Here is a 25,418-nt window from a genome sequence, read left to right as displayed (position 1 = left end):
ATAAACATTACCAACAATGTCCTGTGCTCTTCTACACACCTGACAGGTCAGCTGTTGCACACAGACTGCAGGTTTATAGAGTGAACTTTGTTTTTGTTTTTTTTTGATAAAGTAGTCCTTCTGTGGATGAATGAGCTCCGTCAGATCACAGTTACATTTCAGCATCTTTACGGTGCTATGTGAGATGAAGTTGTGGCACCCCGCCCCCCACTTCTAGTGGTATCTCTCCATTCAGAAAGTTTGCATTTTCTAGCCAAAATATTTTGATTACAATAACTAAGAGCATTCCTTGATACCCTTGGGTGAGAGTGTAACTCACTCCCGGCATGTTCATGATGAACTGGCCAAGTTGGCTTGCTGGGCATGAAATGTGATTTATTTCGATCTGAATGGAAAGAAAAAGACAGACAGAGCGAGATCTGAGGAATGTGGACCAGTATGGAGACCCCCTCCCCCAAGTAAAAAGCACTGCTGCTGCTGCAGTGCACTGAGTCTGTATTGTGACCAAGATTAATTATCTCACAGTGAAAGGCTACAATACACTATGCTTCTCACTGAAGTAATAACTTCTTTACTTTCAATCATGTTCTCCGTGCTCTTCTCTCCTCCTTAATTCAACTTTTACGAAAATCTGACAAACCACTGCAAGAGAATAAGAACGTATTCGAGTAAGTATTTGTGTATCCAGCACAACGCACTGGTTTCATGCTCTCATCATACTGACTAAAAGAAAAAGGCTTTCGCGCTAACCAGCTGAAGCGGACTTAATCCTTTATATAGCAAAGAAGCCGCTCATAACACTGAACAAACAGATAGCACCAGCTCCTTACCGTGCACAGGTCCTTATACTGCATCTTCTGGAACTTGGTATCGGCATTGCCGGCGCACAGCTCCACGTATCCCAGCACAACTTGGAACACTGTGTTGTGGATGGCCTGGGTGAAGTGCATGTGTAACTGGTCCATAGCAGTCTGCAGAGAGAGCCAAACACACTGTTATGAAAACTATTACACCAAGATGTCACTGTCAGTCTGCCAGTGTGGCTCTGTGAAAAGGCAAACAGCAGGGAAATTGCAAATCACACTTCTTGGAACACATATTGTATACTTAATATTTCTAGTTTCACACTATGGCACAAAGGAAAATGAGGATAGCCGCGTACTCTGGGAACTGCAGTGTTCCAGTCAAAGTTGTTGTTTTTTTTTTTTTTTTAAAGTGTAGTTTGCTGCTGTAAAAGGTAATTAATGAAGTCATAAGGAAATTGCAGAAAAACACATTGACAGACAGACATGTTGGTGACGCATGTTGTGTTTCGGCAGAGCTAGCAGCCTCCAGCTCCGCTCACTCGTCGCACTATTAATTTCATGTAATTTCATTTATCATAGGAGCATTATGACTCGAGGGGGGGGGGGGGGATAATCCACAATTACACACTCGCTTGCTACTTAAACACTGCCTACAAATAACCTGCTGTTATTTACTTTTCGGTGAACTCCCCACTGAGCCTCTTCCATCTCCGCTGTGCTTTTGTTTGAAATCGACTACAGGTAATGACATTTCTTCTATATACAGATCCAGCAAACATGAGGTAGTGTAAGCATTTATCTGGAGGTATATTCGTGCCCACCTGGTGACTGTAAATTCAATACTCCCCTCCCTTAAATAAAAAAAAAAAGAAACAGACACACACACAAAAAATAATAATAAAATACTGTTTTTGTCTCCACATACCCCCGTGGGGAATATTCTATTGATGCTCAACATCAATATTGTCTGCCTGCTGTTTGATCGTGGGCAGGTAGCTCACAGTGAAAAGATCCCAGTGATAAATATGGGAAGAAAACAACAACAGCAAAGCGAGGGCTTTAAAACAAAATGACCTAAAGCGGAATTTTCACACAAAGTAGGCTCATTTAACCTAAAATAGTGATTAAATACATTGATTTATTACCTTAACTGACAGTTTCATTAAAGATTTTCTTGTAAGAGTAATTCCAAAAGATACTCATAACTAAAAAATACAAAAAAAAGCACTTATCTTTCAAAAAAGCCCCAAAAAACTATAGTTATGCAGTCGGTTTGTGTCTGCTATAATTTATTCTTTTCTAAAGTCAGTTTACATTTACCCCCAATTTACTGTCTTGCAGCTCCTACCCACCGTCTCACTGTGGGACCCTTGAGAAATGAGGACACAACAGTCGCAAGAGACGTGGGAAGAGTATTGAGCAAAGCCCTAGGTAATGGGTGTTGCAGTGCAATTAGATTTCTTACTAAAAGCTTATGACCACAAAATGTAGCTCCCCCCAAAATCCGCTGTGAAACCCTGCTTGCACAAAAGTCATTTAAACATTTCTTCTCTTCTTTCTCGGGGAGTTTCACTTCATCTGACCCAAAAACACATGAGGAAAAAAAAAGAAAATACTGGCTGTACAATGTCTAGACTGTAGAAGAGGGAAAAAAAGGGAAGTAACTATGGCAAACCGCCCTCGTGACAATAAACCTCGTCTTCAGCTAAATTTGACGTGAGCCTCGGCGATTGTAGCGTTATGTATGGCGGAAAATAAAATGTAAAAAATCAGCATGAGTCCCCTTTAGTAGGCATAAATATCAATAAACTGCATGTCCAGACTCATTATTTTGCAGCTTCTTCTCCCAAACAAGCAGAAGAATTAAACAGATAAATGGAATAAAGCGATCTGTCAGACTATTTAGCTTGAATGAAACCAGCCCATCACAGCTAGGTAATGACTGCCAAGAGACTATTGTAACGGGGGGGATGCAAATGGTTTGGCACAGTTTGCTACAGTTTGTTAGGCATTTTGTGAGGCTGATTACTACCTTCAGACAGTTAATTTGTGTATCAAAAAGAAACAGTTTAAAAGAGCGCATTTGTCTGCAATGTGGCAAAAACAAAATTTGAGATGAAGATAAAGAAAATGACTAACTGAGATAAACACAGACACGACAACAACAACAGCAGCTCCTTAGTTTGCTAGTGTGTCCTGTAAATCATCCTTAACACAATGACTGTACGGAATCATTCATTCTCAACAAAGCAAGCAACAAAGCAAGTTTCTCAGGTTGTGAGGATATTCAGCACGTTAGCAGCTACACTGCTCTCTGCTTTCTAATTTCGTCTTTAACTTTGCAAAACTAACACTGGCGTGTGGACAAGGTGCCATAATGGGATTTTGCGAAACCTCTTCACACTAATGCACCAAAATCCAGCAGACTGACTAACATTTTAAAGCTTTACAATAAGATATCGTGTTTGCAGAAGATTCATCTTCTCAGTGTAACTCGATTTCAGGCGGGAACATGGGAGCAAAAGTTGAAAAAACAGGCAGGAGTTACTAATAAAAGATATTAGCAGTGTCATTCAAGGTTAAAGTCTATTATAGTGTCTCCCTGAGAAACTGCTGTAATTTTTTTGTTTTGGTTCTTAACATAAAGACTTTACAGCTTCAAATAAGCTAAACATGTCCGAGGCAAACACTGTTTGTTTTGAATATTGGATCATTTTGGAAAATTATGATGTGGCCATGCTCATTCAGAGAGACTAAAATATGCTTTATTTCAAGGAGAAAACACAAAATGTACAAGCTGGTTTAAAAATACACTCATTTAATTAAAAAGGTGTAATAACATTAATAACAAAGAAAAACTTTACTAAAACTCCATTCTTATGTTTTTCTTGGCTCTAACCAAACTATTTCTGGATTTTCCTTTTATCTAAAAGGTAAAAAAAAAAGTTGCAAACATGAGGGACCAACTTTAGCAGCTAATTGGACAAACTCCCGAAGTAGCAGAGGAGTGCAAAAAGGAAAACAACAGCATCAAGGACAGAAACTGAAAGGATGGAGTTATCTTTCAGGTCCACACAAAAAAATCCCCATAAGAGCAAAAGACAAAGTCAAACGAAAGAAAAGTTGCAGCAAACAAAGAAAATAAGCAGATTATTGTCAATCCATGTTTAGCCATTACCGCTGACCCTTGCAGGCCAGTCAAACCACTGACCTGTGTTTTCCCCAGTAGTGTGTAGGCCAGCTGGACCTTGGTGTAGTGCGAGACATCGAAGTGCTTACAAGTCTTCGACAGAGCGACGTCAAGCTGCTCCTGGAGCCAGAAATAGGCAGATGACAAAGAGGGGAAAAAGGGCCAAAGTAAGGGGAAAGGGGGGGGAAAAATAAAAAGAGAGGGATTATCGTTCTTAAGACCGGGGATTTAGATATGGACGTGCAGTTGTAAAGCTATCACACACAGCCAAGGGCAGGTAATTGGATGTGGATGTGTGTGTGTGTCTAAGACTTTGACAAAGAGATAAGGGGAGGCAAGGAAAGTTAGCATGAGAGTGTGTAATGTGTAACAATGAGCTGACCTCAAAGAGCACAGCGCCGATAAAGGCTAAATGATCAATCGCCTTGCATCGCAAATCATTTTCTCATGCCTTAAAAAGCAAAAAAACTAGAACTGCACGACAGGAAGTAACTAGTCAGTAAAGTAATTAAGAGAGCCAGATGACTACGTATACAACATATGCTGGGGACGCGTATATTCATACATTTAAAAGACCGTCTTAGATGCACAATAGATGGTCCAAGTGCTTCTGACTGTAGTAGCTTTATGATTTTAAAGGATTTTGCATCACTTCTTAACTAACTCGTGCTGACAGGTAAACAAACGAGCACCCAGGCAGGTGGATGTGCACACGAGCACGTCTCCTTCTTGTTTACGGACAAAACTGTAAGTAATTAATCTACTCAGGCGCAGCAGCAGGCGTAAAGAGAAAATTGCCTTGCATACCATTTATTACACACACACACACACACACACATATGCACGCACACATATCACGACACAGCCAGAGATGAAACAGATAATTTACTATGCCTGCACACTCATAATAACGACTTTTCTGAATGTGTCAATATTTGGCAGACCCAGAATAAGAAAGGCAAACTATGAAAAAATGTCAAAATGAAGCATAAATTGCTTCTTTCAGATCAAGGCTTCTGGAAAATGATGAGGTTAGAACTCCATATTACACACTGCTAAACGTCCTTTTACTGCTCTCTGCTAATGGAATTAGAGACGAAGCATGGACGCACATACCTCGATCTGCTCCAGAGTGTCTTGTAGTTTGGAATTCAACTCGCTGTGGAAATAAGAAGGTGGATGAGAAAATATAATTTTTTTATTTAAGACATTTAATTGCTGTCAATTACATTTTCTGATCTGTTTGAAATGACAACAAATATTAGAAAATGTCCATCACAAATGACTCTAAACCAAATGCACACCATTTTTAACCATTTAACTTCATTTCAGCTGTAAAGAAAAACAATAACAAACAATACTGAAGATCAAATTATGAATGAATTAGTTCAACTAATTGGTTTATTTAAAAAAACATGAAAATCACTGATGGATGAAAACCAAGTTTGGAAATATGTGTGCCAGTGAAATAAACTGTGAATGCTGATAGTGTGTGTTTCTGTGCAAGCATCATGCTATCTGAGATACAAAATGCCCACGCATCCTTGGTGCGCGTTCAGATTTCGACTCATCCTGGCGAACACTTTCAACTCTGAAGCTGAGAAGCATCAACAGGAAACATGACTATTTTGCAGATCCCAAGACTCCGATTCAATTCCCTTGTGACTTCCCCGCCACTGCATCCATTCATAATCACCCTCTGTTTCACTGTTTTCCTGCCTCTGTCACCGCTTCGCTCGGGGTCTTTTTCAGGTCAGCCTGCTCTTATGTTGTGCCTTGTGAGTGTGTAGTTGCCGAAGGGAGAGTGTGTCCTTAACAAATTGCTAATTGAAGAAGAAGAGAGAAGAAAGTGTGTACTTTATTGTACTTTATTGAGCCCCGTGGGGAAATTGCTCTCTGCATTTAACCCATTCACTTAGTGAAGCAGTGGGCAGCCATTGGGCGCCCGGGGAGCAGTGTGTAGGGATGGTACCTTGCTCAGGGGTACCTCAGGGTAGCTGTTAAGGGGAATCGAACCCCCGACCTTCCGATCATGGGGCAACCACTCTACCTACTGAGCTATCCCTGCCCTGCCCTGCCCCTAAGCATCTAGCTACAGTGAGGGATAGGCAGTGAGGAAGAAGAGAAGGAGTCCGCAAAGGGACAGAAGCTGCACGTAGCAGTTTGCAAAACAGGTGAATAAATGAGTCAGACACTTTGAAATTCGGTAATGTATCTACGTGTGTAGACATGCGTGTGCGTTTATAAGGTGCACAAAGCGAAATGTGGGTGTTTAGACTGAAAAAAAAAAGGCAGAGATGAGAATAAAAGTTAGGAAGGACTGATTTGCAGCAGCCAGCCTCAGTTTAACTTTCAGTGATGACTAAGCTGTTTACCACAGGTATGAGATACAGTCGGGGATGCAAATGCGTGACAGCAACGATAACATCAGAAACTCTTGGCCACAATATGAAAAAGGAAGTCACAGCCAATTCCTCTATGATTAAAAGCCAAGATAAAGAAAATTAGTTGGAAGGCAGCTGGAAAGCAGGCTCATCCAGAGGGATGAACTGATCAATGCTAATAAATCTGAATGTACACAGGAAAGGCCCAAAGTAGAGCAAGACTAAGAACATCCACCAGAAGGGCAGAGGCCAGGATGATAAATGCCCCTGTGGTGGCTGGGTGTGGTTTTTGCTTAGCTGCAGGAGGAGAGGTGGGGCAGAGTGATTCGGGGAGTAGTGCCAGGTTGAGCTCAGCAGCACAGCTGCTGTACGTTTGCTAATCTGCTTCTTCCTTTTTATGCGGTAGCACGCTGGGAGCTGGACTGACACATGCAGAGTCCATGCCAGTGGACACAAACACACACGTACACAGCCCTGTGTGAAAGACCGGTTAAGACTTGTGTGTGATCCGTAAGCCAGGTACTGTAGCCTCTAGTGGAGCACAGTTTGCGTTTGTTATAACGTGTCTGTGTGTGTGCGTGAGAGAGACAAAATAAAGAATGTAAGAGGCCAAACCAATCCCTGATTGATTCTGTGCAGAGGTGAACTCAAGGTTAGCAGTCTCTCCTACAGCCCTGTTATGAAACATTAAAGTGTATTATGTGGCAGTGCAGAGTAACAGGAGCTAAACTGCGAGCTAAAAAGTACTGAGAAAGCATAAAAGAAAAATATAATCATTAGCAGTGTAGGCTGACGCGAGCACAACCTCGGTTGCTTTTTTCTTTAGTGGCAGACCTCAAATATCACCAAACACAGAAGCTGTTTTCAGTGTGTACCTTGGCTGTCTACCTTGCTAGCTGCAAACTTCTGCAAGTTTGTCCAAGTTTTTGGACAAAGACAATTTTAGTAGATTTTGCCTCTGCACACCACATTTAAATCAAATAATCAATATCTGACTGAAGTGCAGACTTTCAGCTTTGATTCAAAGGGTTTTTAAAGGATAGTGCATTAACTGTTTAAAAATTACAGCTATTTTTATACATAGCTCCCTATTTTCAGAGGCTTTAAAGTAGCTAGAAAGCTGACTGACACACAGGTTTCTTGGCCAGGTTATCTCACTACATTAAGACAAATTAGGCAGATAAAAGATCTGGAGTTGATCCCAAGTGTTGAACTTGCATTTCGTAGCTGTTCACAGGAACTCTTGATATAAGGTTGAAAGACATGTTAGTACAAGTGAAGGAGGCCTCCATTTACTAAATAAACCTTTGAGAGAGACAGCAAAAACATTAGGAGTAGCCAAATCCACAATCTAGTGTATTCTTAAAAAGAGGACAAGCTCAAATCGTTTCCTTTCACAACATCCATCCGAGTAAGGAATACTGTCAAAGAGGTAGGTGCATCATTATCAAGGTCTACAACCAAGAGGCGCCTTCATGAATATAAATGTAGCAATGTGCAGTTGTTAAACAAGAACAGGAAGGTTAGATTAACATTTGCCAGAAAACATCTAAAAGAGTCTGGACAGTCCGGAAAAAATTATCTGAACAAATGAAACCATGATGAACTTCCACCAGAATGATGGAAAGAGAAAATTATGGAAAAGGAGAGAAACAGCTCCTGATCCAAAGTATAAAACATCATCTATCAAACATGTATGGCTGCCAGTGGACCCAGGTCACTGGTGTTTATAGATGAAGTGACTGCTGATAGAAGAAGCAATGAATTGTGAAGTGGACAGGGCTATGCTCTCTGCTCATATTCAGCCAAATACTGCAAAACTCAGTGCTTCACAGCACAAGTGGATATCCAAAGCAAACAGCAAAGGCAACCTAAGAGTTTCTCAAAGCAAAGAATGTGATAGTCACCTGATCTCAACCCCATAAAGCAGCTTTTCAGTTACTGAAGACAAACCTGAAAGCAGAGAGACCCATAAAAAAGCAGCTATGGCCTGGCGGAGCATCCCACGTGAGGAAACACAGCATTTGGTGATGTCCATGAGTTCAGGACTTCAAGCAGTCACAGACTACATTTTTTACCCAAGTATTAAAAATAATCCTTGTATTTAAAATTCAATTATTTTGTCCATTTCAGTTTAAAACTCTAAAAATGAGGGAGTACATGTAAAGAAATGGCTGTAATTCCTGAACAGCAGTTAGGTCATTTTTTAGTCTTTTGGTTTAGTTTACAGCAGTGGACTCACCTGCACTTTTAATAATACATCTACACAGAATGCATGATATCCAGTGAGCTAAAGTGGCTGATTTAATCGTACATTACTGAAGCCTTAAATGAGTTTCTAAGCCTAACTTAAGCACACTTGGCACAAAATTTTCGACCTCTTGGTTGTTGAGATCTACAAGAAGTCAATGAGAGTCAATCACCTACTGCTGTTCAGTCCTTCTCCTCTGTATGCGTCACTGTCCAGTACATACGGTTTAATGCACAGATGCAGCTCCTCCCTATATACTGGCAGTCATCGCTGATCAGACAGAATGCATAAATAACAGATGAGCAGGAAAAACCTAATTAGCAATCTGTTCCCCGCAGGGAAAACAAGCATTGAAACATAGTTTGATGGAATTTAGGAGGGTTTTTTCACCCCATTTTCACTAATAACTGGCGAAAGGTGTCCATAGAGCCTTGGGGCTAGTTTCTTCACACTGACTTGATGACTCACTAAAACAGATGATGTGTGTTGTGCTTTCAAGGATCTGCAGGATCCTCAGATTTTGTGAGAGTGACATTTTTGCTGGAGTTATAATAGCCACTGCACAACACAGGTAGAAAGGCAACAAAGAAGCAGGGAAAGACCTTGGAAGAGTGAAAGATGGGGGAGAGGGGATGGCAGTTGCTAGAATTATGCCAGACAGAAAGCAGCTGAGGTTTGTGGAAAGCTAAAAGAGAAGAGGGTAAGTAGGAATCAGTTTAAAGATAAAAGAGTTTAGAAAGAAAAGCAGCGGGGGAAATTGATCCTGTCAGACTGTTAGAATGTGCTTAGCTTGTTTTACTATTTTTTTCAGGTACAAGATTTTATGTAATATTTCCTGAGGTATTTGCAACTAATGTCTTTATTGGAGTTCTGCATGGGTACTATTATGACTTGCTGGCTCCAAGGTAACACCAAAAGCTGATACAATGTAATGGATTATTCAGTAACGCTTGTAAATTTTATCAGATTTCTGAGTCACTTTCCTTTTTTATTTTGCTTTTTGTTAATTTATTACTTTGTTTTCCGGACTAAAACTTATGCAAACCTTGGATACAGATGCATACGCTCTGATTAATCTGATAAACTGAGTATTTAGTACAGCAGCTAACATCAAAACCCAGTTAGATCCAAATATTAAAGAGAGACAACATGTCTCACTAAAACTGGTTTGCTGGAGAAATTAAGACACGATCGATACTTTCTGCTTATTATTGGAAAGGGCAAGCTACAAATCAATGAAAATGTTACTTCTTTCCCCCTTGGATGCCTACTAGGGGTAACCTAGTGGAAACTGAGTGGTTTCTGTCATATTTCAGGCATCCAGAACAAAATGACTACGTGTACGTCAGAAGTCCGAGTGATCTCCGTCTACACAGGTTACTATGGACACCCTTGGACAAATCCAGACATCGTTATTGGTACATATTAAGGTGTCAAGTCTTGTCAGTAAGGGAACGGGGTTGGTCGCCTTTATCATCTTCCTTCCAAACTTATAAAGCACCAGAAAAAGTAACAAGCCACAAATACAGAAATGGGCAGGGAAACTACAAAAAAAACCCCCAAAAAACATCCATCGGACCAAAGAAACTGAGCTGACTCTGAATATGCTCGGGGGGTAGGGGGTGGGGGTACCCCTTTATCATGATCTCTAAAGCATAGCAAGAAAACACAAATTCAAGTGACACACTATTACTCGTGACGCTTGCTTGCTGATGTTGGGCAGGCTGCTCTAAACTGTTCACATGCTGAGCTGTACTTCTCCTGCACAATAAAACAAACACATCTAGCACAATCTTTCTATTTCTGCAGAATCATGATGGCAGCAGGCATTTATAATTATATGCACGACATACCTTAATTGTGTAATAGTCCAATAATTTTACTTTGACAGAAGAAAACACACACACAAGCTCAGACTAGACACCGCCTTTGTAATTCTAAGATCACAGCGGAGTTCACATTTCGTGAATACAATGCTGGACACATGGGGTCCTTAAGCTGCCTGAAGAAAATGGACCAAGACAGCCGTTTAAGTACCTTCATGGGCAGACGATATTGACTTTTAAAGGGTAAGGAACAAATGGAGTCAAACGAAGAGTGGGCATGACAAATGTACAACCTTCAGCAATCAATGGAAAAGCATCGCTACAAGGTTAAATGGAAGTGTAGCAGACGGGCAACGGGCCGCCTAAGGGGTATGGACAGAAGGTGCAGTTTGTTACTGCGCAGCATGACAGATGTGTAATCAGTGTACCCATGTTATAAACTGCATCCACTGAGGAGGAAGAAACAGTGGAAGAATTTAAAAAACAGCACGAGTGTGAAGAGCAAGCAAACTTCCACTGCAAGAACAAGTTTTACGATGATCACAAACAAGTTACTGCACTGATAGGCTTCTTGTGGTGGGTGTTGACACTGGTGGCAAATGGTGCAAGGTCTAATCCACGCACCCACAGTCGAGCACATTTAAAGAGCATCACTTTCGAAATGAAACTGCAATGATGATAAATTAATGACGGTGGAAACAGGGGTGATAGCTACATGTATAGGCGGCAGCTGCAGGCGGGAGGGGACAGTGGGAGGATTTTTCCACACCAAAACAATCCCTTCTGCATAACGCCGCCTTATTGATCACCATTTCCCAACAGTCAGGTTGTCATTCTGGCATCACAACGAGGCTGCCTTTGTTTTCTGCTCCACTGTGTTAAGACATTGTGGGATATAAAATAAAATCTGCATGTGCATGTTTGCAAAGGCAATGGGAATCTTTCACTGCATTTTTTTCTGTTCCTTAACAATATGTCTTTCAGATACTGTCCCTCTGTTGTATGTAGTTATTTTGGGGGGATTTTTTTTGGCCTGACATGTTGAACCTCCATGGTTCAAAAAAATAATCTTTTATATCTATCAAACTGTGTTATCTTTGACAATCTAAAGAAATTATGTGTTTTGCAACAGGCTGTTAGGAACACAGTGTCCCGTAATACAATTTACAGACACAATTTTTCAGTTCAATTCCATTTTATGTATAGGGCACCAAATTTAAATACCCTACAATAATACAAAGAAAACCAGCCAAAGTGGGAAGGAAAAACTCCCTTTTAGCAGGAAGAAAACTCCAGCAGAACCAGGCTCAGGGAGGGACAGCCATTAGCCGTGACTGTCAAGAAACTGACTAAAAAGGAAAACAAAAAGATGGATCCGTGGGCAGGTGAAATGGGTGGAGATGATCATTATTCATCTCTCTGGCATCCCGGATCAATCTGTCAATGCATAAAAAGGTCTGAACACCCAGCTACAAACCGTCAAGTATTCACTATATTTCCCGTTTTCTCTGCATCAATCATCCCTAAAGCTTTTCAAATCTCACTCTTACATTTAAAAAAAAGGAGAGCGTAAAAATAAAGAAGCTACTCATTGCTTTACATTTGTCACCACCTCTGATAAGTTTTTCCAGTCTAACTATCTCTGTGGCACAACCTTCACGCTTCCTGCCTGTAACTGGTAATATGTGTTTTCCAATCTGAGGACTTCAGAATTAAAGCTCGCCAAAAACACCAAACCAAATGTTTAAAAAGAAAACTGTGGCTGAAGTAAAGATGTTCTGGTTCAGATTGAAATATCAGCGCACTAATAATGTCTTTGGAGGGTTAAAACTTTTAGAAACTACTCTGATATCACACCTAATGCAAACAAGGGGACATAACAAGCCCTGTTAATGCTACGTCTTACACCAGAGCAATTCGATTCCAGCCATGAAAAAAAAGACACATTTCAAGAGAAACCAATCAATATTTTAAAATCAGGTCAATCTCTAAATTTCTTCTACCCCAAATAAGAATTGACAATGGAAGATGTAAAACAACAGCATAACTCATGAAAATCATATTCATAACAAAATATTTTCCAGACAGAAAAATGAAGTCGATGCCTACTCCCGCTGGATACGGTAACATATCACTCTATCAATCTGCTCGTACTCTACCTGATGCAGCTGTAGTGTTTAAAGGTGCTGGCGGCCTTCTGACATTCCAGACACAGCTGGATTGCACCTGGATAATCTTCCTCCTAAAGAACCAGAGGAGTTATAATGTTTAATGCATGTTACATGACACAAAAATATAGGATTTTCAGTGTGGCTTAATGGAAAAACTAGTCCATAATCACACCAGGTGAAAGCTGTGGATGATGGTTTACTATAGATTTACGATTCTGATCCAGTCTAATACTACAATTTTCTTAAAATGCTTATAACAGCAGGTACTCTGCAAATAACCAAGGATTACACACAGTGGCAGTGAAATCTATTCCATATACTGTACTGCTGACCTTAACAGCACATATAGATTTGTATTTGTCTCTCATGTTTGTGTGGGTTTTGCTTTCAATGTTGAATCCCCACTGATGTTTGACCTTTTACTGTGTGTGTGTGTGTGTGTGTGTGTGTGTGTGTGTGTGTGTGTGTGTGTGTGTGTGTGTGTGTGTGTGTGTGTGTGTGTGTGTGTGTGTGTGCGCGTGCGTGTAGGGATTACTATACCTCAAGCATCTCGCTGAGTCTTACATCTGTCCTTTGCTGTGAGGGGGAGCAATGACAAGCAGAAAAACACATGAATACAGCATCAAATACCTAAGAGGACACAATACGAACTAATAATCTATTCAAACTTGCTCTGCGCTTTCCTGCTGTGATCATGTTGGCAGCATATTTTTCTGATTACAGTGTGAGCAAATGATTAAAGTGATTAAAAGAGAGCATGTCTGATTAACTCCCAGCTTAATTTTAAATCATGTGTAGAGAAACTGTTGCAGTGATTACTGAAGACTGCATTTATTTGTTAACAGTAACATCACACTGTGTTTATGAAGTTATTTCAGCGCGATGTAGGTCAGTCAGAATCAGAGGACTACATCATACTTAAATGATTTTGCAGGTCAACCAATACACATTAGTAAATAAAAAGAGTAGAAAGAAAATAGTGCACAGAAAAATGTATTCATTACTAGAGTAATTCAAAGGACAGCACCAAGACAAAAGTCAGAATTTACAATGTTGAAAGTTGAATTAACCAAAACAACAGAATGAATCCTTGCAGGATGACCTCAAGAACCAATTAAAGATCACTGATGTGTGATACTGAGAATTGTTGAATTGTTGAAGAATGATTAGAAGTCGAGCTCAACTTTTTGTATGTAGGATGCAATTTGAGCACCTAAATATGCGAGCGCAAAGCACCCTCTCCACATATACACCTGAAACTTCATGTTTGTTAAGGCACCTCGTTGCCCCCTTCAAAGGTGACATGAGCTCAACTCATTACCCAACCACAGATATATTCAACTACAACAGCGAAGTCACTTAAATTCATTGATAGTCTATTCCATGCTCACTGGTCAATACATCACTGTTAACATGTAGTGCTTGTTAGCAGCTGCTGAAACACAGAAACTTGTGGTTGCTCCGTGGTTGCTCCCTGGTCTCCCCCCCCCCCCCAAAAAAAGCTGCATAGTAAACCATGTGAGTTAACTTTACCAGGGTCTTGATGGTCCTCAGAGACTTGAGCAGGCCTGTTAGCAGTTGTCGCCTTCTCTGATTGGCCAGGAGACCGAGGCTGGCCTCGGTGAATCCCTCCTTTGCCACACTCAGTTGCCTTCGCAGAAGAAGTCTCAGGTCAATGTTACCAAGTATTCAGAGGTCAAAAACAAGACGGTAAGCAGCACAAGAGAAGATATATACACACAGAACCATAGCCCAGGTAGTAGTAGACTTTAAGAGTAATAGATGAATGCACCATTATTTTGTTATGCTTTCAGTGCTGAGTAAAGATCTTGAGGTCTAAGCTTATAACTCATAATTCCATAAAATCTGACAAGGTCCCAAATCACTGCTGGCTGAAATGCAGCCAAAACTATGACACCTCTATAGATAGTACCTCTCTCGTGACCTCCTACATACTTAATGGCAACAATTTGAACCAAAACTGTCTCATTTGTATTCATCACTCCATAACATCTGTTGACACTGATTTTGAGTCCAGGTCTTGTGTAATTTGACATAGATCAGCCTTTTTTCCTTGTTTCCCTTTCTTAAGAATGGCCTCTTGACAGCCGTCCTTCCACTGAGACCATTTCTGATGAGGCTTCAGTGAACAGCAGATGGATTAACTGAAAGGCGAGATGCATCTCTCAGGTCCCATTGTCAGGCCTTTGCCTTTCCTGACTTTCATATACTGTTTATTTTCTGTAGATAGTAAGTTTATTCCTCACACCTCTTCTTTTGTCCTTCACTTGTCCCATTCCCTCTAACTTATTAAGGGGGCACAGCACACAGTGCTGACACATGCCAAGTTCTCAGCTAACAGCTCCTTGGGAATTATTGGTGCAAAAATACTATTTTATACCTTTGGCAATATTTTTGACTAAATTCAAGAAATAAGCCACTAACAAATTGCTTAAAGATACAATGTATAATTGGTTCTTTATTAAGTCGTTGGTTATGTCTAGACACAGCACTGGTTCATCGCTTAAGCGTTTTTATGCTTGAGTGATTCAGGTCAGTGCTAAATAGCTTCATGAACAAACAAACAAAAACAAAAAAGGGAGACTCCAAAAACAGTTAGGTAAAAGGACTGGACTGAAAATGAGTGAAAAAGCAGCCAATGTCAAGCAGCCAAGAAAAACAGGAAGTTCTGGCACCCTGGAAGTAAAATATAATAAAATAAGAGGTGACCCTAGACTTTTGTACCTGAAGATGACTTTTTCTATTTATACAAATCACTGAAATAATTGAGTATCTGAGCTTTCAAAAGGAATAACCATGAAACAAGAGTCTATTATTTAAATTTAAAAAGAGTGACAGGGGTAGGGTAACCATATGATTCAATCCAGCCCTGTAAGACCTTTGATGCCATTTCCCCAACACATCTTGTCCATCTACACTTTATTATAAAAAGAAACTGTTACATAGCATTGTATGCTACATGTCCATCGAAACCTTCAGGAATTGGCAGCATAAAGCTTTGTCTTATACCACCCACACAAACCACATAGCGGCTCGAACAAACAAAGAACAGATCATGTGTGGTGGCAGGTTTTGGACAGCTACTTTATTTTAAGACAACAAGACAAAAATATTTCTCAAATGTGACCACATCAACAGACTGAGAATATCTGAATGAAAGCCATTATGGTTATGAGGAAAGCACTTAATATGCAGATGCACTTTGAATGAGCTGTTTGAGTAGGTTTCTCAGAATAGATGATATGTAACAGAACGCAATTACCTCCTTGCATTAGTGCAAATGACTGCTGCCAGCTGCAGGTTGGTCTGTAACGCCGTCACTCTCTCTAGCTCCTGTAAATAAGAAATGAGATGGTAAGAAGAGAGAGAGCAACATACTATGCCTTTAAGTGCTTTAAGAAAATACTTTAGAATGAAATGGGTTATTACCAGATGTGACACTGTAGCTGGTATTTATTTTCACCCTTTTTCACTCTGTTTGTCTGTTCAACAGTATGAAAAAACATGGAGACAACACCTGCAGCAGGTAGGCATTCAAGATGAGAGCATTACAACCAAACAAGATGTCGATGTGAACCTTAACATGAGCCTTTAAGAACTCAGAGACATCATGGCTGGTGTAGTCCCATTGCAAGATGGTTTATTGTTGGACAAAAGTTCTGAAAGCTCACCGACATAAAGACATCACCACACTTGCTCAGTTATGATACTTTCTATACAACAATCACTTCCCCCATCCAGCACATAAAGACATAACAGCAAATTCCATCTACATTCTGTTGCAAACAGACAGATAACACAAATGATGTTCTTATTGTAAGAAATTTATCAGAGCCAAAGTATACCACAGTTTAGGAGAATAACTTTCAAAACAGAGAAAAATCAGAGAATGTCTTCCTTCCCTTCGGTGTTGACATTTAGAAAAGGATCAATGAGCACTTTGCTCCGAGAGTGCAGTTATTATGCCACTTGAATGACCTCGGCTGAGAACAAGCACACCCTTAGCCAATACAGGGCCAACGGACAAACAGCTTACCGTCGTATTTTTGACTTTCCTTGTCTTCTTTGTGCTTTTATCTTTTTTTTTTTTTTTTTATCTGCCAGATGTCATGCCTGAGGTGGGAGAAGCTTGTTGTTTGATCCTCTTTTATAATGCTGTATTACTTTTCCACAAGAAAGGTCCAGTGTTGGCAAAAAGAAAAAATCCTCATAACACTGTCAGGCAAAAAACAACCTTTTACCAATGGAATATAATCCAGGGAAATTCAATTTTCCACGGTCATTAAAAATAAACCAACAACACCAAAGAGGCACTTCAGCTGTGGGTACGAGAACAATAAGCCGATTCAAACAGATCTGCCCTTATGATCTTGAGTGTTGACAAAGACCTTGTCAAGTCCTCATAACACTTTGCAAGGGCTCATGTAATAGTCAGAGGTTTCTCTTAAGGTACGTACACCATGTGATATGGATGTTTTTCTGGATGAATATAAGACACCATTCATGTGTCAGGATATAAATACTAAAAAAGTGTATTTTGAACATTTCTATGAAAATTAAATCCGTGCCGAGGCCAACAGTGGACTTTTAAAGTCCAGTGCACTTCCACCATCCACAGGGCCCTCAACAATCAGCATAAAGTAACATTATCACCTCGTTGACAAAAATCAACAATAACTGAAAATGTAGAAGCTTCAAGCCAGAGCTGTTACAATGTATTGTATCAAATTTGGTGTGTAGGTGCCAGGAAAGTCTTAATAAGAGCTTTTTGTCTTTTTCCATTGCATTCTAGTGTTTCTCAGCCAATCCAATTAAACCATACATGATCAGTGTTTGGTTGTGATAATACCATTAGTGCCAGGTACTGCAATACCCAACATTATAAAAAATTCAACTAAAATTTAGTTTTTTTCAGTAAAGCAAAAAAAAATTTAAGCTCATTATAACACTAACGCTGATTTCTCTGATCTTTATTCTCAAACATGTATGAGTCACCAAGTATCTGAGTATTTCTTAATGATAAATTCATAAGCAGCAGGTTAAAAATAGCAGGTACCAGTGTAGCATTTGCGTGTAATTCGGTTATACTTTAAAATATGTCCTCAGAACTTGCCCTAAGATGTAGGAATGAGCTGGGATTTGGATGACTCAGCAGGTTTACCTCAGGTGTAACTGAAAAACTGACTGGAACAAATAGATTCATGCGCTGGGAGCAGCGCAGGCGAACAACCGTAAGCAACATTTATTGAAGCCAGACTCATCCGAATGTTCACACCGAAGGGGATCGTGCAGTTTCAGTTACAGACATCACTCTCACAGCTAAAATCTCTCTTTTTACTCCCAAAGATAATGGCAAGTTAAAATACACTGTCTATATACCGTATTTCCCGGACTACAAAGCGCACCTGAATATTAGCCGCACAAGCTAAAATCAGGGGAAAATCCTGTTTTGTACATACATTAGCCGCACCTGACTAAAAGCCGCAGGTGTTTCAATGTTGACTTATCATATGTAAGAGAATATGCACAAAGGGAATTGTCAGGAAAGAGATGGCTGTTTGGAGACACACCCCTTTTATTAATATTTTGAAAAACAAGTTATGGGTACATATTTGCACATGTAGTACATAACAGTAACCTACAGCACACCAGAAAAATAGATTCGGACTACCTTTTAGGCTCAGGTGCAGTGACACGGAGAAGAAAAGTCAGTCATTCACCATCTTTCTCTTCTTCCTGCGCTCTAAAACCACCAAAGTCCTCTTCTCCAATGTCGGATACAAACAGGCTCAGGATGGCTTCGTCATCCACTCTCCGCTTCTCTCCTTCGTTATCACTTTCAAAACCAAAGAAATCCTCGTTGTCAGTGTCAGAGTCGAACACCCTCAGAAGGGCCGTGGCGGTGTCCTCCTCTCCATCATGCAGCAGTCCAGCCCTTCAAAATCCGTTGGTGATCGTGGATGCTTTCACACTTTTCCACGCTGTCAGAATCCACCGGTGGAGTTGGGCATAACTTGCTTTTCGCAAGTTTATCGCCGCTCGTCATCCATGCCTCCCGCTGAATGCGTAGCGCTACTTTGAAGTTTGTTTTTCGCGCTACTTCGTACGGCACTACGTTGCCTGGCGGACGGACATGTGACTAACATACCACTCTTGAACCTCGATCCTTCCGCCAGGCAACGTAGTGCCGTACAACAGCGGAACAAACAAAACAAATCGTCTTACGATATCACAAAAATCATGGAAAATCCATAGAAAAGCCGCACCTGACTAAAAGCCGCAGGGTTCAAAGCTTGTGCAAAAAGTAGCGGCTTATAGCCCGACAATTACGGTAATAACAGGATATGTGCACTTGTTGGAAAATCAGGTCAATGATGAACCCATGAACCCTAATCACCTGTGTTCCAGTATCTACCATCCTCTATGCCATATATTGGTGATCATTATCAAGATAAAGTAATACCGCACTCAACAGTTATTGCAGTTAAACAAATGCCACAGTGAGCTAGTACAAAGGTGCTGATGCATTCTGTTACCTGTGGATTACACGGGGAAGCACAAAGACAGCTTGAATGCTCACACATACAGGTTCAACCAGAAACACACATACTTTTTCAGACATACACACACACGCACACTCCACACAATGAGCGCTCAGTATGTAGCCCGAGGCTCCAATTTGTTGTTACACCACAGCTCCGAGCTGTCTACCTTATCTGTAAGCTACACTTAACCTGACAGAGGGCTCAATCAGCTTAGCTTGTGCAAGAGGAGATGCACTAACTGTGCACAGTGGTGGGCGCTGACAAATGGCCGGGCAGGTTTTAATAGATAAAAAAAGGTTGCACAGCTGGTTTGAATGGAAGGGGGAAAAAACATGTATACAGTAGATTTCTATGTACTGTACATAAACAGGAAAAGTGAGATGACTCTAATGCAGTCACACCATACGGTCTGACTACAACGGCATCCACAAACACAGCTCTGTGGGTGTCGGTAGCAAAGGTTAAGGAGAAGGAGGTAGTTAGTCACAAGGGATATTTTTCCAAAGCTTCTCTATTCATATATTCGTAAGAGGTTATTCTGTGACCCCCACCACCAGCACGCACACTGACTTCGCACTGGCTCAGCGTTACCTATCCTGCTTATACATCCTAATGATGCTGCTGTTTTTGGCCTGGACCGGTTCACTTTGTAGTATTAAGGTCACTGGGAAGCAAAGTTAGGAAATATAAGTGCAGGCTCACACAGCTCCACATTCACACATGATTATCTAAAGGGTATGTGACCATACCTGCAGATTTCTAGAGACACTAATCCTGCTGGCAGATATATTTCTTACCAGATTCTAGTCCTGCCAGTGGAAGAAGCCCACAGTAAGACCATCAGACTTGGGTAAATTACAAATCTTCAAGGGAATTGGAAGTAAAGGCAAAAACAAAGAAGAGAAAACAGTAATTTTGATAAATAAGTGGTTTCAGAGGAAAATGACGGACTACCAGTGTAATCCATTTGTTTGCAGCAGTGCTGAGTGACCTGGTCAGGGCTACCTGCAGATTTATTACAGCCAGGTTTGCAGCAAAAGTAATCTCTCCTTCCTGACAAGCCTAAGGGTCATGCAGTTTGGCCACTCAATCCAAAACTGTTTAAAGCTGACGAGATAAGAGCGGGCACTTATTTCAAACCACCCGGCAGCCCATTTTATCAATATAGCAATTTAATTGGAAACACCTTGACCTCACAGAAAATGTTATATCTGCACAAAGAAGAAAAAAAAAAACATTGCAGGAAAATCTGAGCATATTAACAAAAAAAAAAAAAAAAAAAAAAACACTATGAAAGAATTACAAACGCATGAATTAGTGATATTGGCTTGGCTGTCCAAGTATCCGTCAACACGAAGAAGAAGCCATATTACATTCGAGTGCAAGCGGAGGCCATGTGTCGCTGGAGGACACCAATAGCAGTGAGAGATGTTAGTCACTATGTAGCTATGAATCACATCACGAGCTTATCAGCCCTTCATTTCAAGCACTGAGGCATGAGCGTACGTGTCTGTGCAATTTGTGTGCCCTTTGATGTCTTGCACACAGCAAGCGCTGGGGAGTAGTGGCATTGTACCCTTAGGTTGTGTGTTTCTGTGCAACATTTTTGATGAAATATCACACGAGAGGAAAAAAAATTAAGAAAAACGTTCAAGAACACAGGAGAGAAACCTCTGTTCCTATTGTAGTGTAGATACTCTAAGATATGAGTAAATCAAGAGACCAGCACGATGGCTTATATTAGTCTCCGAATCTTTCTGACTGAGACTAGAACCCCGTCATCCTTCGCTTTATGATGTTCAGGTGGTGAATATGGAATCTCCCTGAAAAATCCAGAGGGCTGTAGGCTGACTGAATGCGAGTTGGGATGGGTGAATGGAAACGCTGCACTGAAACCTCTGCCAGTCTCTGCTGTTATCGTGACTTTGCAGAGTCACAGGGAGGGTTGCGAAAATAATGATCAATTTACTATTCATAGGCCGACCTTCAGATGGCTTCACAATGCCAGTGATCTCAGTCCAGTTTCACTAGATAGCACAGTAAAGCTGTCAGTCATCTGCTGTTTGGCCAGGATAAATGCTTGGTATTCCCTGCGACTGCATATTTGAGTACTGTGTTCATTTTTTCTGGAGTTTTAGTCCAATTTTTCTCTTTGGGCTAAATACTTTTAATATACAGCACATTTGTCAACTCTGTTTTAAATGTGCTATATAAATATACTTGACCATACCAAACATCTGAAAACAAGATAACCTCAGTGAAAACACTGATTTTGACACATGCTAGAAACCGAGGCTATTTAAGAGATAGACGTATTGACAATGGTTTCAACTGGCTTTTAAGTTTTATATTAATATTTACTTTTATCTATAATACACAATCAATTGGGTATTTTGTATCTTGCCCAAGGCTATCTTGATGTGTGGCCTAGAGGAGCTGGGGATCAAACCGCTGACCTTTCGATTAGTTGACAGCCAGCTCTGCCTTCTTCACTTGCCAGGATGCTGCCCAGGTAGGTGAACTGATTCACTTCCTCCAGTGGTTGCAATCCTACCATAATGGGGTCCTGTGTTGTCACATAGCCTATCCTCATGACCTTGGTCTTCTTTCCACTGATCCGTAAGCACACTTTGAAAGATCGTTCTGGCGACGAAGATTCAACTGCTCAACTCCATCGTTATACCTACCGCGATCTACGTTTGTGAGACGTGGAAAGCATCAGCCAGAATCGCCAAAAGACTCAATGTGGCCCAGCAGCGATGGCTAAGACGGATCCCGGGGGTCAAGTACATCGTCAAACTGCCACACGTCCCCTCCAGGACATTGTGACTGACCAGCGTGTGCGCTTTGGAGGTCTTGTTCTACGTCAACCCCCACATCGATTGCCTAAGATTGCCATCACATGGAACCCACCCCACGCAAACCAGGCCGCCCCCGGTTTGCGTCTTTATAGGAGGACCTTCATCACTAGGTGACCAAAGAAGGGGTTTTATAGACTTAAGTTTTCATTCACATCCCAACTACGTTCTGCATTAAAACTAGAATGCTCCCCCCTCCGTTTTCTTTATCCGTGAATGGATTTAGATTTCTTATTGCCATGGTTACCAAAATTCAGTCATCATCGTTGCTGGCGTATTTAGATGACACATTCACAGAAACACATCTACTGACAACCCCACAGCGTCAAAATAACTACGTCCAATTATCGCATCTCATAGGCTGAGAAAAGACGTCACTTTAAACAGTGACTGATGTGTTTTGGAATTAAACGTCAGGAGCTGGAATACAGAGCACGTTATTCAGCGTGGTTTTGAGCCTACACTGGAGGCTTACCTTCACATAAGCAGGCTGTTTCTCCAGAATGAGATCGGCGACCTTTTTGGAAACCTGAAGACAAAGAAAGAGACGATAAACGTGAAAAGTAGAATTTAAAAAATGAAAAAAAGAAGAATGAATGAAGACTTTTTGATGTTCTTCCCAAATGTCACCCCACAGAAACTGTTTAGGCCACGCAATCTCGCTATTGAGGTTGGGCTGAGAATAACAATCAGATGTCAAGATGTCATAGGTGTCACAGGATATCATCCAACAACGTGCTACAAGAAGTTTATCCAGCAACACGTTTACAAAAAAAGCAGTAATTTCAATACTAAGCAACTTAACTTTGGATTTTTTTTAAAACCTGACTACAGATACATGATCTCTTAATACTGCTGCTCATTATAACAGCAAAGGACAATCGCTTATGCAGCACCCAACCAATCTCTCTCCCACTCACAGTAAGCAACCTCTCTTCCATTTACCGTGCAACTACATAAGCCAGCACGCACCAAGTGGAGTTTTACAGGAGAAGAGAATAAGCACGAGTAGTCGAGGTAGCGAGGAGGTTTTTGTATGTGCTGATACGCGGCAGATGAGGCTATGGGTGGGGATGACATTTCAAAGTGTGTTAAGTATGCGTGGTAGCAAACCGGAGACCTGAACAGATGGGAAACGCAGCTCAGCTGAAGCGGCTCCTTCAGCAGGGTTAAAGCATGTGTGTGCATGTGTGTGTGTGTGTGTGTGTGTGCCTCTATTAAGATTTAAATGTATGCATAAATTGTTCACCAAGGAAAAATTATTCAGTACTCAGAAGAGGCGCAACAAATGTGGCAAGAAAATGGTGGAGACACAGAAAACAGTGAGGTAACGTATTAATGTGAGCCCAGAATAACCCCCTTAACCACTCACGAACCTATCCCAAAATAATGCTATAACGCCACCTATTGGCATTTCACTGATTCAATTCTAAACTTCTTTCTATTTTTTTGTTGAATGAAAAACAGCTATGAGTACCCAAACCCTCCTACCTAAGCCACAAGGCCAGAGTCATTAAATCTCAGCTTGCTCTAATGGAGGTTAATTGTGCAGTAACTGGGCTGCAAAGCAGTAACGGTGCTTGGAGTAAATACTATCCAAATCTAGCGGTCGAAAATGAATGATAATCAACTCATATAAACATGGTCGGCATTTATAGTGGTAGAATAATAATAACAACAACAACTGGTATAAACATATGAGGTTCAGAGACTTTACACAGAAACTCACACATATACATACTCTGTTAGAAAAAGCTAACAGAGACACCAAATCATTGTAAAGAAAGCTGTATACTAAAAATACAGTAAATATGGTGTATTGCAGATAAATACAAACATGTGATAATTATACCAAATGCTGTATAGTTGAGGCATATGAGTCAGTTTCCTGATTAAGGCTAGCTAAAGTAAAATAAACTGCGAGGGTTTCTCAGTCTTATAAAACCATATTTAACCTTGGATGGGTGGGGGTGGAAAGCAGCCTGCTCTCTCACACAAGCAATACGCCCCCAAAAAATACCAAACAACAGGGAAAAAAAATTCACAGGAGAAAAAGATGCTAAAGAGCTAATCAAAGCCACACCAGGAGCCAATCATGGTACGGCACTGACGCATGACAGATTTACAATTGTTTCTTCTGTATGGCTGCAAAAATGTTTCTCTTAGCCTGTATTCCTAAAAAGCGGCAACCTCTAGGGCAGGGATGTCAAATTTATTTTCCATCGCCAGCCACAAACAGCCCACTTTGATCTCTGGTAAAACTCTGTCAGTGTAAAGATGTGTAACTAGACATTTAATCAATGAAATGACTTCATATAAGACAAAGAAGAGCAATTTTAACATTTGGAGCTCAGTGTTTCTACATAAAGAAACGCTGCTTTGGTAAATGAAAGAAACTTGTCAGCATGACTCTTGAGGTTTAAACTGTAAGTATTAAATGTGTAAAATTACTGAAATTTATCATTTAATTACTTTGGTGTATTGTGCATGACCATGGGGGAATTCATTATCGGCAGGAAAAGTTGTGAAAATACAGTTCAGAGTCTAAAACTGGTCTCTCCCTTCACGTTTTTCAAAGCCATCCAATGGTCCAGATTGAAGATTGAAGGCCGATTGTGGGCCCCAGGGCTTATGTTTGACACCACTGCTCTAGTGTATGAAAAGTGAAGGCAAGGTGGAAGTGCCAATAACTGACGAGGCCCAAACAAACTGGCAAATACTAGCAGATAACCAAGCACCTCGCCGTCCGGTCTAAATATCGACACTTTTTGCTTAAAAAAAAACTAACACGGTAAGATCTCAAATGCTGTCATTAAACTACCAAAAAGGCTCAGTCTAGAAACCACTAGGGTACATCCGTCTTTTTTATACAGTCGGTGTAACTGCATACATAGCATTTGCTCAGTGCTTTGTAGAATGAGCTGGACATGTTTATTGCATTGGCTAGATGGACTCAACCAATAATGAAGCCTTAACATGATCCATCTCTGAGCAGCAGGAGCATAACCTGCAGGGGAAACAAGCTTTTAAACGTGGGTTAAAGACACTAAGTATGTTAAGCTCTTATATGCTGAATATAATCAGGCCACTGAGCAGATAAACAGTGTTTTGTTTTTATTTTTGGTCCTGATGACAACTGAACTTAAATTTGTGTCTCTTTTCCCAATTTGACTGATTTCAATAGGGACTTGGGCTTCTTACTCCAAAATAATGAATGGTTGTCATGTAGTGACACTTGCTTATAGATGGATTTTGTTCCAAACACATTCAGTGCCTTTTATAATGTATTCTGTCAGTCAGGCTACTAAATGGAGGCAAATGTCTTTTTCTTTTTTAAAAAAAAAACAAAAAACAGCACTAACTGCT

General features: G+C 40.6%; 1 protein-coding gene across 2 annotated transcripts in view; it reads right to left on the bottom strand.

Moving 5' to 3' along the window:
• The window catches only part of vps50 (VPS50 EARP/GARPII complex subunit), a 125,208-nt gene that overhangs the window by 71,076 nt on the left and 28,714 nt on the right, over nucleotides 1-25,418 (bottom strand). For both annotated transcript variants that reach the window (XM_085346862.1, XM_085346861.1), the window contains exons 5-12: nucleotides 22,528-22,581; nucleotides 15,912-15,982; nucleotides 14,162-14,279; nucleotides 13,169-13,204; nucleotides 12,617-12,699; nucleotides 5,113-5,155; nucleotides 4,018-4,116; nucleotides 831-971 (exon numbers count right to left, since the gene is read on the bottom strand). In XM_085346862.1, the coding sequence (XP_085202988.1) occupies nucleotides 831-971; nucleotides 4,018-4,116; nucleotides 5,113-5,155; nucleotides 12,617-12,699; nucleotides 13,169-13,204; nucleotides 14,162-14,279; nucleotides 15,912-15,982; nucleotides 22,528-22,581 (645 nt within the window). The remainder of the gene's footprint in view (nucleotides 1-830; nucleotides 972-4,017; nucleotides 4,117-5,112; nucleotides 5,156-12,616; nucleotides 12,700-13,168; nucleotides 13,205-14,161; nucleotides 14,280-15,911; nucleotides 15,983-22,527; nucleotides 22,582-25,418) is intronic.

The sequence above is a fragment of the Diplotaxodon limnothrissa genome, linkage group LG22, assembly GCF_057381915.1.
Source record: "Diplotaxodon limnothrissa isolate DT_005_m linkage group LG22, D_limnothrissa_male_GT1.1, whole genome shotgun sequence".
Taxonomy (NCBI): Eukaryota; Metazoa; Chordata; class Actinopteri; order Cichliformes; family Cichlidae; genus Diplotaxodon; species Diplotaxodon limnothrissa.
Note: the sequence above shows the minus strand (reverse complement) of the source record. Positions and strands in the feature narration are given on the sequence as shown.